Here is a 19725-nt window from a genome sequence, read left to right as displayed (position 1 = left end):
GAGTCTTATTGGGGACCTGGTGAGCAAGGGAGCAACCAGCCCCAGACTGACTGTGATCTCTGTGTGCACTTAAGGGAAATTGTACATTACTGTGTGTATTAGTTATCCTTTTCTCTTCTATGAGATGACCTCCCTGGTGTTAGTGGTGAGGATTGAGGCTCCTTGATTGCTGGGCCAGGGCACGGTTGTCACATAGACAAAGACAAAGCATTATCTATTGCTTTATGTTCAAAAATTACTGAGTGCCTTGTGATATGATAACGGTAGATGTAATAACATAAACAGCTAACTGACTGTTCAGAAGTAAGAATATAGACTTGTCAAAGAAGGATACTTTTAGAACAAAAGTGTAGGTGTGTACCTTATAACTCTGTTTTACTGCATCAAGGCTAGCCACTCAGTGTGTGTAAACTTTGGTTCTAGGCTATTTGCTCACACTGACTTATGCTGATGTGACAACTTGACCCCATGTAAAAATGAGAAAAAAGTGCTGCTGATGATTACAATGACAATAACATTATAGGACTGTATTTCATGCCCTTTATTTCAGACACTTCTTTACAGTTTTGCAACGCGGTTTTCCAAATTTCATTGTTACAACAGCAGACCTGAGTTCCCTTCTTTCTTCAAGACTGTTTCCTTGCTGTATGAAACACTCACCTTTCATCCATTCCAAACCATCAAAATCAAAATTAACAAATGTAAAATTAAGTATTTGGGCACAGATTATATTAAAAATGTTTTTATATTGCGGCTTTATAGTTTCTACAGATGATATAATGAAGGAGGACCTTATTGTATCAGCAATTAATGTTTGTTTTCACGAGGAAACTACAGGTAAAATGTTTTATGACATTATTTACCAAATTGCACAAAAAAAAAAAAAAAGAATGTAAAATGAAGACTATGCAAACTGCAGTACAGCTACATGCCTCCCCCTTTTCTTTTCCCTCTTGAATATGCTATAATTCTGATGACTGTACTTCTCTGTAAACTCATAAACCATGACATATAATTCAATCTTCAAAGATACAAAACATTTTGTAACAGATGTTAAAATGTTATGCAGCCTCAGTTATGTGGATAAGCATATTTGAAGTTTTTCATGGCTTATGTAGTCATTAAAGTCACACATATCTGTCTCGTCTAACATTTAATTAGGCCCTAGACTGGTAGAGAGTAGATGCATCTTCACAGTCATGGCTGCATTCTTAAAGTGAGCTTGAACAGAGCAAGAAGCTGATACATATACATGCAAAGATTAAGTACTTTATGGAAGTTATTGCCCAGATTTATCTACACCATCAGTTCACAGCAAACTTTTAAGAAAAATCTTAATTAATTTATAAGTAACCTTATTTTTGACACTCTCTAAAGTCTCACAGACCTATATGGCACAGTGATGTACCTAGATGACAGCGGAAACCAGACAACTTGTACCAGATGGAGAAATGTTACACAGGGAAGTACAACAATAGCAGACTACAAATTAAAATAAATGCGTCATTTTATTTTCCTTAAATGTGGCACCATTATACATATTCTCCATAAAAGATGTCTTGCCAGTACAGTGAGAATACATTGCTTTATGACATGGTGACGGGTAGTTCTTGCTATCTATATAAGGAGGCTGCGTGCTGAAAAAGACTTCTTGTTACTTTGCACAGATACGTGGGTGAGTTTTTGCTGTTTGCTGCAGACTGATTGCTCATTGGGCTCTCCAGCTTTACAAGTATTGGCCAAAGTGTTTATGTAAAAAAAATGCACAGGCCTTTCAGCTGGTTGAACACAATGGGCAGAGCTCTCTGCAGTGCCAGCAAGTAAGAACATGATCTATCTTTCCTCTTATTATTCTTATTCCTGTTATGGTTCATCCCACCATGTAACTTAAAGGGAAATTCTGGGGGACAGAAGCTACTGACCGTCTGTCATCATTTAATTGTTATTATATCCATTTTAGATTATAAAAAGGGTAGGATTAATGTCACATCTTGAATAGTAAGAAAGATATTTAATCTAGGTCATTATTCCATTGCTGTAAACTATAAGTCTGTTTAGATATGCTTAAATTTACTGATACTGGCACATTTCATAATGTGTCTTAAGGCAGTCTTATGTTTGTGTAATTGAAGAATTATGTTGGTAGAATGGCCCTTGTCTGGTGGTTAAAACACCTCTGCAGCCATATTTCTTACTTCAGTCCATAGTAGATCAACTGTTAACCACCAGCAACTCCTTCAGTTGACATGACTTACTACTACATTAATGCAAACATATACTTTCACATTGAATGGTTTTGCATTAAGAGTGCAATGATGCACAGCGGAGCTTGTATTAATGATTGCCTCTCACACTCTTGAGGAGAGTGTCAACAGGCTACGTTATTTACTACACTGAGGTCCTATAGCATATTTGGCTGGGCAATGCACCATTAGCCCAACCACAATGATTTCTTATTCCATTCAGAAAAACAAACGTGTTTAACAGTCCTTTAGAGAAAGATAACCCTCTGCAGAACTGGATGTCTAAAGAGATTAGGGCTTCTGTACAAATATTTTGCTTCCAACCTGGCAGAGAAGGAAGAATAACTAAGAAACAAATAGTAAAACCTGGATGAGACTTTTTTATTTTACACAAAATAACACTTCATTACATATTTACAAGCAGTATATGGCTGTAGACTCTGACAGATATCTTTTAAGCATTACCTGAGTTCTGTTTTATGAACATCTGCAATTCTTCTTTCCAGCTTTTCTGAATGTTTAGGGAAAAACTGAAATTTTGAGCTGTATCCTTCTGGATGCTTTCCAGGATCATAGTCACCAATTTCAGCTAGAAATGAGAAAATGTTAAAACATAATAGTTACAGGATATTTTAACCATGTTGCTTCAACAGACTTAAAGCAATTCATGGAGAGTGAAAACTATAAACTATGAAAAAATACATTGCTTTAAAAAGTCTATAGAATCAGTGGGAGAAAGAGAACAGATAAGTGAAGATTCTGTAAAACAGAAATGGAAACACTTGCGCATTTTTTTCTGGGTGTAATGCACTCATGACTTATGTCTGTATACTGAAAGTTACAGTTATGTGGCAAGACTGTATTCTCTATTCTAACTGCAAAACAAAACTTTGGAATTCTCTCCCTATAAACATCAAAACAATATCCAGCACTACAAAATTGAAACACACCTCACCAAAATTTGGATATGTTCTTGCACTAACCCTGGCTAAGAAAAATGTCTTTAATTATTCACATCTTCCCATGAATTGTAATATATACTCAATGATATGATGTAGAATCTCAAAACTTAAACTCTGTCTACTCATGTATCAAAATCTATTTTGAATACTTGAAACTATATGTATTATAAATTCATTATAAGTGCAAAAATGTTGTACTATATGATACAATAGCTGTACTGTCCATTCTACACTCTGGACCCATTCAACACATTTCATTATCTTTTATGTATTTGTATAATTATTTTATACAACTATTGTACTCTTTTTATTCTGTATTACTGTGGAACTTTTCTCGCCGGGCCGCCACTGAAAAAGGACAGATCTGTCCAGTTGGACTTTCCTGGTAAACAAATGTGAAATAAATAAATAAGACTGCTGTAGTGGAGATTGAGCAAACATGATAATATAGAAGTAACTGACAAGCACTGGAAACATGAATCCCAAGACATTATAGAGAATGATGACGTTCATATCATGTGGGACACCCAATACCAACAGTACAAAATAGATGCAAGAAAACCAAATATCGTAGTCCATGAAAAAAGAGAAAAGTAGCATTAATCCCTGAAATTGCTACACACAGTGATTGCAGCATCTTACGTACTGAGACCCACAAAGTCATAAAATATTATGTTTTGCAAGCAGAAATGAGAGCAATGTCTAGAGGAAAGTAGGAAAGTATTTTTTTTATTCAGGCAGGTCCCAGTGTTCTCTCCTGTCTACTGATGAATCTGGGCATCTTGAGGCAATGTAGCAATTGCCTCATGTACACAGACAACCCTCTCCTCCTACCACCCAACACCACAACCTGTGAGAGATGCACTTATCTAGCCAAACTGGAGGTAAAACTCTCTCCAACCAAGGCTGAACTTGACAGTCAAGAGGAGAGCGTAAACACTTGCACCACACCATACTCATCACATAGTCCTACTAAACCTACACCACCAAAATCCACACATAGAAACACAAAAACATTTGCAGAGGCTCTCAATAATAACCTGCTCAAGCAACAGAGACCTCCAAAGCAGAAATGCAAGCAACCTCCATCCCCCATCACAACCCAAATGACACATAGCCCACAGACTCAGTGTGTCAATAAACCAAGGCCCATAAGGCAAACCAATGTACCCAACACGCTAGTCATAGTATAGTCAGGCACACTGATTTTCCACTCACCAGGCTAAACAAGGAGAAGATTACTGTCTATAGTGAGGCACACTGATGTCCCACTCACCAGGCTAAACAAGAAGGTTACTGTCAGTTGCCTGTCGGGTGCCAGGATCCACCACATAACCCACACACTCAGGTCACTCCACAACAAGTACAAATATGACTCTGCCATTGTCCATGTTGGTGTGAACGACCTGAGACATACCTCCCTGGACTACATGAAAAGAGACATGGAAGAGCTCTCCAATCTTGTAGCCCAGGCAGGTATGACCCTAATCCTGAGTAGCATCCTGCCATCGCCCAGAGTGATACCGCAGTACAAGGACAAAATAATTAACTTCAATAATTGGCTAAGCTTCTGGTGTCATTCTAAGGGGATCCAGTATATGTCTACCTGGGATGACATGGTTGACAGACCATGATTCTTTGCCAGAGATGGCCTGCACCTGTCGCCCCTGGGATTCTAGATACTGTCTAAGGCTCTTGCCTCCCCTATAGTGCCTTTTTTAGGCAAGGTTCAAATGACAAATTCACCACTGTAACAGGAACAGGCAAGCAAAACCTGAGGGTAATGCTACTCAATGCTAGAAGTCTAAATCTAAAAATGCACTCACTCGAGGCACTCCTTAAAATGGAGAACATCGATATCTCTGCAGTGACTGAGAACTGGTTTAAAAACTGCAAGAAAACTTCGTAGCACCACCACAGCTGTTCTCCACTTCAAAGAGTCTGTCCTTAGAAATCAATACTCCAAGACATATGAAAAAAATTAAAAGCAGAATTTAATAAAAACAAAACTGACATAAAACGTAAAAAGAAAAATAGCTTCCGATAAGCGCTTTCGGCTATTCAGCCATCTTCAGATCATAAAGCATTCTCGGATTTTACCATTTAAAAAGAAAATCCTAGCCAATCAGTTGTCCACTTCTGACTCCACACTCAAACTGTTAACCAATGTCTAGAGCAATAATATTGGTCCCTTATTGGAGAGAAAGTAACCAAAATACACTTCATTATTCATCGAGGCCAATCTGGCGAAAGAAGATACTCGCCAATCACTATTACTTCCTTAATCGCATCTTCCCTCTCATAGGTCCATAACAGTGAAAACTGATTGGGTAGTTAACATACACCTCATTATTCCTCCATCAAAACCAATCCGGCGAAAGAAAATACTCGCCAAATACTATTGCTTCCTTAAACGCACCTTCCATGTCATTGGTCCATAACAGTAAAGACTGATTGGGTGAAAAACATGGCATTCAGTCAAGATTTAAATAAAAGAACTGTGTTAAGCATTTTCATAGCCAACCAGTCGAATGGAAACTTTTCACCAATCACTGCCATACTCATCCACATCATTGGTCCAAAAGGGACATTACATAGAAAAAATCTCTCCAATCATACTGGCACCTCATTAATGAGTTAATAGTGAAGTTTAAAATCAATCGCTATTCCTGTTACCAAAATACCCTTGGCGTTTTTCAGTACAAATCCATCATGGTAGTAAGCAGTATTCAATCATTAAGAAAAGGTAAATCTAGACAGCCAAGAACGGAGATTTTTCATAAAATTGGTGAGATAGTATAACAGATACATGCCCAATCAGGTAACAGTATTCAAAGACCAATAATCACTCTTGCTCCTCATGCGGTTCATCTTAGCTTTGGCTTAGGATAACCATTGAAACGGAATTCTCCCAATAATAGTTTATATTGTGCCCATCAATATAATAAACAATTTAGGAACCAAGAAACAGTTAAATTAACATTTTATACTTTACAAAGTCACTTGTATAGCTCCTTATTAAGCAGAATGCGAATGTGAATACAGCACATTCTGCAAGGTCTCAACTTTGCTCACATAGTCTCCATAGGATCACTTACATAGAGATCGAGAATACAAAATTGGCTGCATATTGCTTATAATAGCTGTCGAATAAAGCACTATTTTGGTTGTAGTTTGGGAAAAACAACAAAGATAAATAATGTGGCTAAATTCTGTTCATTATCAGATAACGAGACAAAAAACAGTCACAATTTTAGCCTTATACAGTGTTTCTATAAGCTGCAATATTTCGCTATGTAGAAACATCCTTCATTTATATTGAGAAGATTGTTTATTTCAGATTGCTTGCTCAGAAAAAATAAAAATGAATATAGAAATCCTTTAAATTTTCAGAGAAATCACGACCATAGGCTATATTCAGTCATTGGAAAGGAATAAAATAGGGAATTTTTCATGTTGTTCTTCATAAAACCTGAATGACTTTAACTCCATATTAAGCAGAGTATACTCCACAGAATCCCTGCATATGTAGCTTTCGCTCACATATTCTCCATGAGACCTCTTGTATAGCAGTCAAGATTATAGAATGCTATACATCGAATGGAACAATAGAATGAAAACCAATCGTAATCCAGCCTTGCACAGGTTCTTGATTCTACAAATTACAATATTTTGTTATGTGGAATCATTCTTTATTCATATTAGCATGGCTGCTCACCTTAAGGTTCCTTGCTCAAGGCCAATAAAAGATGAATCATTACCTTCACATATCTTCTTCTAAAGATATAACAATGGTTACTTTGAAGTATTAAGCTTCCTACAAGCATGTGTAGTTTTTATTTATAGCCAATCACATTCCTTCTGGCTTTCAATATTGATTTCAATGGAACAATAGTATTTAATCCAGGTTGATGATGTGCCTGCAAATTTACTGTCCAGTTGATCTCACGTAACTCTGTGCGATTCATAACATCACCTGCTCTATTGTTGACGGCCATTACTTCAATGGCTTTAAATTTAAAGTGATGTGTGTGATTACCAAGATTATGTACCGCTAGAGCATTGTTCATATCTTTATGAGATATATCTCTAAGATGTCTTAGAATCCAATCCTTAAGCCTCTGGTCTGTTTTGCCAATGTAGTAAACATTACATTGGCAGCATGTTGCTAAATAAATCACATGCTTAGTATTACAGTCAGCATAAAGGTTAAATTGAAATATCTTTCCTGTCACTGGATGAATAAAAGAGATTTTTTCTATGTAACGTCCCTTTTGGACCAATGATGTGGATGAGTATGGCAATGATTAGTGAAAACTTTCCATTCGACTGGTTGGCTATGAAAATGCTTAACGCAGTTCTTTTATTTAAATCTTGACTGAATGCCCCACTTTTCACCCAATCAGTCTTTACTGTTATGGACCAATGACATGTAAGGTGCGTGTAAGGAAGCAATAGTGTTTGGCGAGTATTTTCTTTCGCCGGATTGGTTTTGATGGAGGAATAATGAGGTGTATTTTGACTACCCAATCAGTTTTCACTGTTATGGACCTATGAGAGGGAAGATGCGATTAAGGAAGTAATAGTGATTGGCGAGTATCTTCTTTCGCCAGATTGGCCTCGATGAATAATGAAGTGTATTTTGGTTACTTTCTCTCAAATAAGGGACCGATATTGTTGCTCCAGACATTGGTTAACAGCTTGATTGTGGAGTCGGAAGTGGACAACTGATTGGCTAGGATTTTCTTTTCAAATGGTAAAATCCGAGAATGCTTTACGATCTGAAGAAAGCTGAATAGCCGAAAGCGCTTATCGGAAGCTATTTTTCTTTTTATGTTTTATGTCAGTTTTGTTTTTATTAAATTCTTGCTTTTAATTTTTTTCGTATTTCTTGGAGTATTAATTTCTAAGGACAGACTCTTTGAAGTGCTGAACAGCTGTGGTGGTGCTACGAAGTTTTCTTGCAGTTTTTTTTCTTTTTGTCTTCAGCACCTTCAGTGGAGGCTGGATATTTTTTCCGAGACCTGGTTTAAGGCTCTAGAGAGTACCCCTGCATTACCAGGCTATAACTCATACCACACTTTTTGGCCATCTAACCTGGACCAGAACACCAAAGGCGGAGGTGTGTCCATATTTATTAAGGATATCCACACCTCCAGGCTAGTTATGCAGCATAATGCATCCGAGGTTATCCAAGTGCAACTAACTCTGGGCAAAACTACAATTCAAATTGTAGCTTGATACAGATCCCCCACCATGCCCCAGAATTCCCACTCCTCTTTTCTTGATGTACTGGACAATAATAGGGTTCAACCAAACACCATAATAATGGGCGATTTCAACTACCCCACCATTAACTGGGAAAACTACTCATGTACCAACTCCTTCGCTCAAGGCTTTTTGGAATTCGTTAATTCCAATGCCCTGGATCAACTTATCCACACCCACACCAGGGGCAACAATATGCTAGACCTAGTCATTACCAACACAAGTGACCGATGTTCCACACCTGACGTCAACTCCTCATTGGTCAAATCTGACCATAAGCTAATCACCCTAGATATCTGCATCCAACACCCACCCACCATTAAGGAAACCACTGTAAAAAATTTCTCCAAAGCCAACTTCATGCATTCATTAAGACAGAAGTGGTGAACTTCATGACACCCATGCAGATGGACAATACAGTTACGACTGCTGAATCCTACACAAATGCACTCTATAAGCACTTACACGAGTGCATGGACCGTGCTATCTCAAACAGAACCAAGACGCTATGCTCCAAAAAAAGGAAGCCAATCTGGTGGTCCTCTGCCATAAACAAACTCTACAACAGAAGGAAGAAACTGTTGCAAAAGAGAGTAAAATCCCATGAGTGGAGGAGCTCCCTGGTCAGCCTAAGTAAGAAGGTGAGATCCCTTATAAGGTCCTCCAAAGCTAGCTATGAAAACAAAATCACCACTAATTCTAGGGACAACCACAAAACGTTCTATAGCTATGTCAAGAATCTCAATGGCAACACCCAGATCTGCTCTGAGTTACAACACAACAGCAAGAAAATAACAGAACCAACTGATATTGCCAATATCCTGACAGATAGGTTCAGTGCTAACTTTACCCCCCTCACCCCCTAAAGGGCCCATATCTATAAAGGAAGAATGCAGATTCCCTGAAATCACATCTATGCAGGTAAAAGCTGCACTCTCTAAAATCAAAAACACAGCATCCATGGGACCGGACAACATCCCAGGCTGCGTTTTACATGAACTTCAGAACTAACTGGTTCCCTACCTAAGCACCATGTTCAATCATAGTCTCACGTCAGGTTTTCTGCCCACTGAATGGTGCACAGCAACAGTTATCCCACTCCACAAAGGGGGATCCACCACTGATCCTACCATGTTCAATCATAGTCTCACATCAGGCTTTGTGCCCACTGAATGGCACACAGCAACAGTTACCCCACTCCACAAAGGGGGAGCCACCACTGATCCTGGTAACTATCATCTTATTAGCCTGACTAGCCTGGTCTGCAAGGCCATGGAATGTATCATCATGGAACTCATAAACAAAGACATTGGTAACCTCCAAACTCTGGACCCACCCAATTCAGGTTTGTGAACGACAGATCATGCCTTCTGAACCTGATTGACTTCTTTGAGACAGTCACCAAAGCCGTAGATGAGGGTAAGGTGGTTCACACAGCCTATCTTGACCTTGCCAAGGCTTTCAACACCATCCCCCCATCTGAAATTATAGCTAAACTCACTAAACTAGGTATAAATCCATATGTCACAAGATGGGTTGCAAACTGGCTCACTGACAGTACCCACACTATAAAGGTTGCAGACTCCAAATCTGACTTCAAACCAGTGACAAGTGGAGTACCACAGGGTTCAGTCCTGGGACCTCTCCTGTTTGGTATCTACTTCTCAGAAGTACAGGCTAACATAGAAGGCCTCTGGCTAATGAAGTTCACAGGTAACTGCAAACTAGGAGACATAGTCGAGTTCCCAAATGATGTGGACATCCTACAGAAGGGCCTCACTAAGACAGATGCCTGGTGTCAGAGGCACTGCCTCAAGCTCAATGCCAAAAAGTGCATTGTCATCCCCTTTGGTAAAAACTCTGTACTAATGAACTACCACATAAATGGCAATCTACTTAATGCCGAATGTGTAATAAGAGACCTTGGGACCCAGGTGGACAGTAGTCTCTCCTTTGTTAATCACATCACCACAGTAGTCAGAAAATCCTTCTGTGTGGCACACCCCATCACAAAAAGGTTCTCATCCAGGAAAAAAGAGGTCATTGTTCTCCTCTACTCAGCTCTCATTAGACCCATTATAGAGTACAACTCCCTTTTTGGAATGTACTTCACAAGACATTTGCAGCAGCTGGAAAGGCAATGAGGATTACAGATGCCCTATACTGACCATCTCAAAAAACTCCAGCTTTACTCTGTAGTATATCACCTACTCTGAGGTGATCTCTGCCTAACATATAAAGCTATGTCCAACCCAGATCTGTTGGACATGCTGCACCTAAAGAAATCCCAATCCTCCAAGCTACACATTCTAGGGCCCTAAACCTTGTCACCACAATAAACAGGACATGCTGGAGGGATAGATTCCTGTCCCAGAGACTTCCCATACTCTGGAACAAGCTACCCATCTATGTCACGCAAAGTTCCTCATTAGCACTCTTCAAGAAAACAAGAAAAATCTTGATAAGTGGATGGGAAATAGGAAATACATCCCTGGAATCACTTCTGTGGCTCTGCTCGACAGGGGCACAGGAAATTAACTTTCTTGGGAGGTGTAAGCCAGGGAACCTTGTTGGCTAGGCTGAATTAGGCCCTTGGGCTGATAGCCTAGTACCTACCTATGAACCTATGAACCTATAAAGGTACCTAGATAGATCCAATAGTAGCAACAACAAGACAAATAACAAATAATTTGCAGTCATACTTAAACATGCTACCAATGCATGTAACCTTCTCTAAACTGTAGAATGAGGCAATTCTGGGTACACTGCAGGTGCTGAAAAGAGCGCTCTTGGCAAACATTAAAGACTGAAGTAATACTAATCACATAAGCTTTAATCCTACCCTGACTTAGGAATTTGGTCCATTCCTGTCACTGTATTATACACCAAAAACGTTTGGAGAAATTAGAAAAAAAAAACAGAAGAAGAAAGCATCAAGGCTATGACTTAAGTAACATAATCTTTATCATGTCACCTAACTAGCAATTATGTACAAATGTGCTATAACTGAAATGTCTGATCATAACCAATGGCAAATAGTGGGAAGATATATATATATATATATATATATATATATATATATATATATATATAAATATATATATATATATATATATATATATATATATATATATATTACCAATCTTTCTGCACACACGCACGCACAAACACACACACACACACACACACACACACACACACACACACACACACACACACACACACACACGCGCACACACGCAAAGTCAAATGGCAGTTTGGGGAAATTGATTGAATAGTGTGACTGTCGACTGAAAATATGTTTGATAGCAGGAAGTTTTAATATGTTTAGGTAAGTAAGAAGGAATGGATTGGGAGTGTATGAGAGAGCATTTGTGGGTTAAGATTTGGGTAAGGGCTATGTAAGGGGATAAATTTTGTGGTGTGTATATGTACATATGTTATACAGTGTGTGAGTGAGTATGCCAAATAGCAGTTGTTTGATAGACTGTTCATGAATGGTTTGAAATGTACGCGAGAGAGTGTCTACTTGTTTGGGCTAGATAAGGTGGTAGATTTTCTGGTGTGTGTGTGTGTGTGTGTGTATGTTTGACAGTGAGCCTGGTCTGCAAGACCATGGAACGTATCATTTTGGAGCTTATAAACAAACACATAGGTAACCTCCAAACCCTGGACCCCACTCAGTTTGAGTTTGTAAAAGGTAGATCATGTCTACTAAACCTGATTGACTTCTTTGAAGCAGTCACCAGAGCTGTAGATGAGGGCAAGGTAGTGCACACAGCCTATCTTGACCTCGCCAAAGCTTTCAATACCATCCCCCACTCTGGAATTATAGATAAACTCACTAAACTGGGCATAAATCCCTATGTCACAATATGGGTGTCCAGCTGGCTCACTTACAGAACCCACACAGTAAAAGTAGCCGACCCCAAGTCCGACTTTAGACCAGTGATGAGTGGAGTACCACAGGGTTCGGTCCTGGGTCCTCTCCTGTTCAGCATCTACTTCTCTGAAGTGCATGCCAACACAGAATGTCTCTGGCTAACAAAGTTCGCAGATGACTGCAAACTGGGAGCCATAATAGAATCACCTAATGATGTAGACATTCTACAAAAGGGCCTCAGAGACACAGATGCTTGGTGTCAAAGTCATGGTCTCAAGCTCAATGTCAAGAAGTGCATTGTCATCCCCTTTGGGAAAAACTCGGTATCCATGAACTACCACATAGGTGGTAGCTCACTAAACACTGAAAGTGGGATTAGGGACCTCGGGACACAGGTGGACAGCAGTCTCTCCTTTGATAACCGCATCACCACAGTAGTCAGGAAATCCTTCTATGTGGCACACCTCATCACAAAAGGGTTCTCCTCTGGAAAAAAGGAGGTCATTGTTCCTCTCTACTCATCCCTCATCAGACCCATTATAGAGTACAATGCCCTATTTGGCATGTATCTCACAAGACACCTACAACAATTGGAAAGGCCACAGAAATACCTCACTAAGAGGATTACTGGCCTCAGACAGATGCCATACACAGACCGTCTCAAAAACTCCAGCTCTACTCCATCGCATATCGCCTACTCAGAGGCAATCTCTGCCTAACATACAAAGCTATGTCAAACTCAGAGCTATTAGACATGCTACACTTAAAGAAATTCCAAGCTCTTCAAACCACATGCTGGAGGGAACTAAACCTTGTCACTACAATAAACAGAACATGCGGGAGGGATAGATTCCTGTCCCAGAGACTTCCCATACTCTGGAACAAACTACCCATTCATGTCAAGCAAAGCTCCTCATTGGTCCTCTTTAAGAAAAGTCTTGACAACTGGATGGGAAATAGAAAATTCACCCCGGGAATCACTTCTGTGGCACTGCTCGACAGGGGCACAGGAAAATAATTTTCTTGGGTGGCGAAAGCCAGGGAACCTTTTGGCTAGGCTTATATAGGCCCCAGAGCCGATAGCCTAGTACCTACCTATGAAGCTATGAACCTATGAGTGAGTTTGACAAATGGCAGCTTGTTTGACACCGTTTTTAATAATGTGTTGAAGAGTGTGTGTGTGTGTGTGTGTGTGTGTGTGTGTGTGTGTGTGTGTGTGTGTGTGTGTGTGTGTGTGTGTGTGTGTGGGTGTTTCCAAGAGTGCTTGTGGATTAGGGTTAGAATAAGGGCTAAGTTAGGGGATGGATATAGTGCTATGCATGTTGATATTATGTGTCTGTGAGTCTGTGTAGTAGTACAGTTAATGTGTAGGTTTAAGGATAGAGAATGATGTACAGCAAATGTTAGGGTTAGTACACAGGAGAAAGCTGAGGCAGGTGGGTGAACATCACTTTGTTTTAGAACTTCAAAATTCTGAACGGAGATTTGCATACAACACAGAATGGGAGATTTCCCTTTTCCTCACTGTAGTGCGATCTTGGAGTTGGTATATTTAAGTAGCGGGGTTGGGGGGGCATAGCCCCCCTGCATAAATGTCGAGAAAGTTGTTTTTTTTTTTGGATTTATTTCAGAATTTCGAGATTCCGAAACTTCGATCGTATGGTCTCGACCATATGAAATTCGAAGTTTCGGAAATTCAACATTCAGAAGTTAATATATATATATATATATATATATATATATATATATATATATATATATATAAAACTACCAAATGTTGGCATCTTATCAACCCACAAGTGTGAGAGATTAATAATTCCAGGTGTTGGGGATATATATAGATATATATCTATATATCTATATCTATATCTATATATATATATATATATATATATATATATATATATATATATATATGTATATAGAGAGAGAGAGAAAGAGAGAGAGTGGAATCAAATATATAGATATACACATATATGCATTACCTTCAAGTGCTCAAATTATCAGAAGTTCGAGGTCTTGAAATATCTGCTAAAGAATTTTTGAATGTTGGCAGTATATGTATGTTCAAGATAATGGTTCAGTGGGGAATGTGAGTTTGCCCTTTTCTGACTGTAGTGCAATATCAGGACTGGTATGTTTAAGTAGCAAGGGGATTAATTTACTTGTTTTGGTTTTTGAATCTTTGTAATTTGAACTTTCTTTTGTAATTTTTGTGATTCAAACTGTTTTGCATTATGTCTAACTGTTCAAACATTTCATAATTCAATCACTTGACAAAACTTCATATATATGTATGTATGTATATATATATATATATATATATATATATATATATGGGTCCCCTTTACATTACCGACACGACACTTCACCGACACGCAGAAGACCGAGACGAAACGACCGACAAGTAAGTTGATCGAAAAGGTGATTTTGCAACAGCCGAAAGACCGACAAGGGTAATGTGTGAGCGCAACTCGGTAAGTGTGCGATAGTGACGGAGTTAGGAGCGGTCAGGTAAGTGTGCGATATTGTGGGATTTTGGGTTAGGGTGTGGGAAAGGTGAGTGTGTGGTAGTGTCGGAGTTAGGGTTCGGGTAAGGTAAGCGTGTGATAGTGACGGACTGTAGTTTAGGGACGGGTTAAGTGAGTTAGGTTTAGAGTGCGGGTAGGGTGAGTGTGCGATAGTGACGGGCTTTATGTTTTAGGGTGGGTTAAGTGAGTTAGGGTTAGGGTGCAGGTAGGTTAAGTGTGCGATAGTGACAGTCTTTAGGTGTAGGGGTGGGTTAAGTGAGTTAGGGTTAGGGTGCGGGTAGGGTAACTGTGTGGTAGTGTCGGACCTTAGGGTTAGGGTTTGGGTTAGTGGATATGTCATTGTGTGTCATGTGTAGTTTATGTTGTTTGTGTCGGTGTAATTGTGTTTGGTTTTGTGAGTTGTCGGTGTTGTGTGGTTTCGGTTATTTGGGGTCGGTGTTTTGTGTGTCGGTGAAGTGTAGTTTCGGTAATGTAAAGTAGACCCATATATATATATATATATATATATATATATATATATATGGGTTCCTTACAGTCGATCGAACGTTTATAGGTTCGAACCACATATGGCTGAGACCACATATGTATAAGGATATGAATATGGTGCATAAGTGTATGTTAGTTATCCACTGTGCCACATTATAAAATGAACAAAGCTGCAGCTTCAGATACAAATATTTCATGATGTAGAGGGCATTTGCCAGTTATCAGTTAAGGGGATTTACTCTCAAGCTGCTTCCCCATGAGGGAAGGTCTCAGTGGGTAAACTTCATAGGGACAGGGTAAACTAGCATGACCAATAAGCCCGGTTTAGAATAATGTTATCATACAATGGAGGTTTTACAAAAAATGTGCATCTTATCTTTAAAAATAAATCTTTTGTATATAAACACTTCTTGTTCTTGGGTAAGTACAAGGCTCGCTGCCTTTACAAGTCATTTCAGGCCTAGCCAAATTCCTTTCAAAGGTGGGAATCAAATCCTGCAATAAATAAATAAATAAATAATAAAATAAATAACTTGTATTTGTAAGGTAAACACCTTAACCATTATGCTAACCCCCAGCCCTTGTATTTGTCTCTGTGTGCTGCAGTAAGTCTGCAGAAATGGCACTGCTGTGCACTGCACATCTCATTATATGTGCTTATGTGTGCACTATACATTGACGTAGTGTAGTTCCTGCCTATACAGTGTTCCACCTAAACACTCTGCTTATATTATATTTAGCTGTTGACACTTATACACTGTGCACTGCACATGCACATTTCATTATATGTGCTTATGTGTACACTATACATTGATGTAGTGTAGTTCCTGCCTATACAGTGTTCCACCTAAACATTCTGCTTATATTATATTTAGCTGCTGACACTTATACAAAGCATTTTAGAAACAAACAATATAATATCCGAGGTTCCTCAAGGTATATCCAGTTCTGCAATGCAGCTGGGCTACATTTAAACTCTTTATTGTTTTAAAGAAGCTGCTTGTGTTCTCATGCTGGCAAGTATAGCTGTAGTGCTGCACACAAGTGACATTTTTGCAGTGGTAATTACGTTAGAAGGCTGCATTTAGCCAATAATGTGGCTCACTTAGAAGGATTTTTTTAAAAAGTGGCAAATAATATACTTCGATATTAAATAACTGTGGGATAATTCTAACCATAAGCACTGCTGGTTGTAATAGACTTGAGATCCATTGAATCTTCCTTTGACAAATCAAATTAACTAAATTATTTTAAAGTAAACTAAAAATTGTTTTCTGTGGAGACAGAAATCTTCGTCAACCCTCATGTGTGGATCTGTGTCCGTTTTATCTCCTACATTTTGTAATTAATCTAAAGCTGCATCTCAAAGGAAAGGCTAGTTCACCCATTACAGTGGTCCCACGTTACAGATTACAAGAGTTACTCTCTGTGCAAGTCTGCTCTTTTTCTAAAAGATCTACCATCAGTGTAAGTGACTTAATTCTGTGTAAGGCCTAAGGCCTATCTATAAACAAACTTACTATGGAGACCAGATTCCAAAACACCTGCTCGCAGCCTGTTGTCAGTGTAAGTGGTCACTTAGACTGAGAGCTCACTATAAGATTTATTGCAACAGCACCAAACTGTAGCTGATACAAAATAACAACACAACAACTAAGTGCTATATTATACCATGACCCCCCATTAATATTCCAAAACGTGCACGCTGATTGGCCAGCGTGCACATTGTAAATTGACTTATACTAATGGAAAAAGGTCCGGTCGCCCGGACTTTTTCCATTAGTATAAGTCTTTTTTAAAACACTGTCTCGCTATGTTAAAGGAGATTAACATAGCGACACAGGTTTAAAAAAAGCAACGGAGATCTTGCTTTCTCCGTTGCTTTTTTTTTTAAACCTGTCTCACTATGTTAAATGGGTTTAACATAGCGAGACAGCTTTAAAATAAGCAACAGAGATCTCCGTTGCTTATTTTAAAGCTGTCTCGCTATGTTAAACCCATTTAACATAGCAAAACAGTTTGTAAAAAGCAACGGAGATCTTGCTTTCTCTGTTGCTTTTTTCAAAACTGTCTCGCTATGTTAAATGGGTTTAACATAGTGAGACAGCTTTAAAATAAGCAATGGAGCCGCTGCTTATTTTAAAGCTGTCTCGCTATGTTAAACCCATTTAACATAGCAAAACAGTAAAAAGCAATGGAGATCTTGCTTTCTCCGTTGCTTTTGCCCACAGCTCTGATGTACTGCGCAGTACATCAGAACTGCCGCAGAATACCAGACAGCTGCGGAAGGGCAGCAAGGAGGTATTATACAATGCCATTATTTAAGAAAAGTAATTATTTTTTTTCTTAAATAATGTCATTAGATATAATAACCCACTTCTGGGTGTGGGTAATGCTGGATTTACCCACGGTTGGCTTTGTTTGGTCCCAAGGGTGAAGCCCTCGGGACCAAACCATGCCAACTGCGGGTAAATCCAGCATTACCCACACCCAGGCGTGGGTTATTGTAATATTATTCAATTCTGCTCATAGGAAAAGTGTTTCTTACACCAGCAGACTAAAACTGTCTTCATTTAGGAGCCTAATTTTCTGTTAATCAGGTTTGTTCAACTGACATGAAGAAAATCGTTTTAATAACATTCTTGACCAATACCTTTCAGCATTCATCTATCAGTAACTAAAAATGTATTACACTTGCCATTTGCTGTAAGTTAAATCAACTTTTTGTAATCTAGTATGCAGAGCTGTTAAAGGCCCATTGCATGCATGTCATATCACATTGAATACTATAAACTTGTGGCAAAACCATAACAAACTGATGAATCTGCTCAAAGGAAAAAACAGGAAAGTCAAGTGCATTTGTAATAAATGGTGGTGTAAATTCCAACACAAGTATGTATGCTTCACACATATATTTCAAAAATCCTCTAGAATGTGCCATATTATCTGGTAAATCACTCATACATTTCTGAGTTACAAAAGCATGTATATTTGTAACTTACAGCCTGACAGGCAACTAAAATTACAAAGGAATATTTTTTAATTGAATGGACTTTTTTCCTTGAATCTTTCAATACTTGGTTTAATGGGATTCATTCCTATCAAATGACTAATTTGCATAGGGCATAAAAAAACCTAGGAAAACTAAGGCAAGCATGACGTTTCTTTTTAACGAATGTAAATATTAATATCATCAATTTAAAAACGAATAATTTAGTTTCTGTTCAACAGCAAATAACTGGGGGTAATTGGTATCATGTACTTAATATTTTGTTTATAAGAAATTTTATATTTATAACTGTTGGTTGCTATATATCAGTTTTCTTATTTATATATAATAACACTATTTATAATAATAACAGTAGTAGTAATAATAATAATAATAATAATAATAAAAATAACAATAATAATCATGAGAGCACAAAAATGCAATTATAAAAGATATCTAGAAACCTGAAATTCTGGGCACTTAGGTTAGCATAATGGTTAATGTGTTTACCTTACAGGCACTGGGTGCAGGGTTTGATCCTCATGTGGGGTAATTGGCTAGGCTTAATGTCCCACAAGGGCAGTTAGCCTAGTACTAACCTATGATACTTCCGAAGCTAGTGCATATACCCAACAACACTGAATAAATTTGTCAGCACCTTCACAACAGCGTTCTTATATATCACATCAAATAATTTACCTTTATTTCCTAACAGTCTTCTAAATGGTGTACCTTTACTTGTATGAATACATAGTATCTATCTGATCCATGAGTAGATTGTGTTTGACTATCACCCTGGCTGACAAATATCTAGCTAGCAAAAGAGAAACCATAAACAGCTGAGGGACCACTATCTGCTGCTTTCTTCTTTTGTAGGAGTTACTGGTTTCTGTCCGCTCACCTTCCTGCAAAGGTCAGGGTCCCATTATAATGAACTGGGTGAGAATAAATCATTTGTGCATTTCATAGTGCACTGCAGCTTAAAATGCAGATAGCAGATTAGGGTTTAACAACAGGAAATTCCTTGCTAACCTTACAATGTTACTTTGGTACTCCCCTTCAAAACAAGGAAAGGTATACATAACGGGAAAAAATTAATATGTGATACAAAATATAGGGGCTGGGGGGGGTGCATTAAATCACCTTACCCTATAAAAAATAAAGCTACTTTATACTTAAGTACAAGGCAACCATTATTGACTGCTATACCTATAGGTATTTTTGCTTGCATTTATATGCTAAGAATACTTAAAAATGTATTGGCACTTTATATGTCTGTTGTTTTCATTACACTCTGCTCAAACTGCTTACTTTTTGGATAGTCAAGGATGTGTCTAATCCCACTGCATCCAGCACTTGAAAC

General features: G+C 38.4%; 1 protein-coding gene across 1 annotated transcript in view; it reads right to left on the bottom strand.

The window, feature by feature from the left end:
* The window catches only part of FRMD5 (FERM domain containing 5), a 1150824-nt gene that overhangs the window by 761731 nt on the left and 369368 nt on the right, over positions 1 to 19725 (bottom strand). The window contains exon 5 of the mRNA XM_044077712.1: positions 2709 to 2832. Within this exon, the coding sequence (XP_043933647.1) occupies positions 2709 to 2832 (124 nt within the window). The remainder of the gene's footprint in view (positions 1 to 2708; positions 2833 to 19725) is intronic.

Source organism: Protopterus annectens, chromosome 7.part0 (genome assembly GCF_019279795.1).
Source record: "Protopterus annectens isolate FY-2018-M chromosome 7.part0, PAN1.0, whole genome shotgun sequence".
In the NCBI taxonomy this organism is placed as follows: Eukaryota; Metazoa; Chordata; order Ceratodontiformes; family Protopteridae; genus Protopterus; species Protopterus annectens.
The sequence above is the reverse complement of the archived record's forward strand: the minus strand, read 5'-3'. Positions and strand labels throughout refer to the sequence as shown.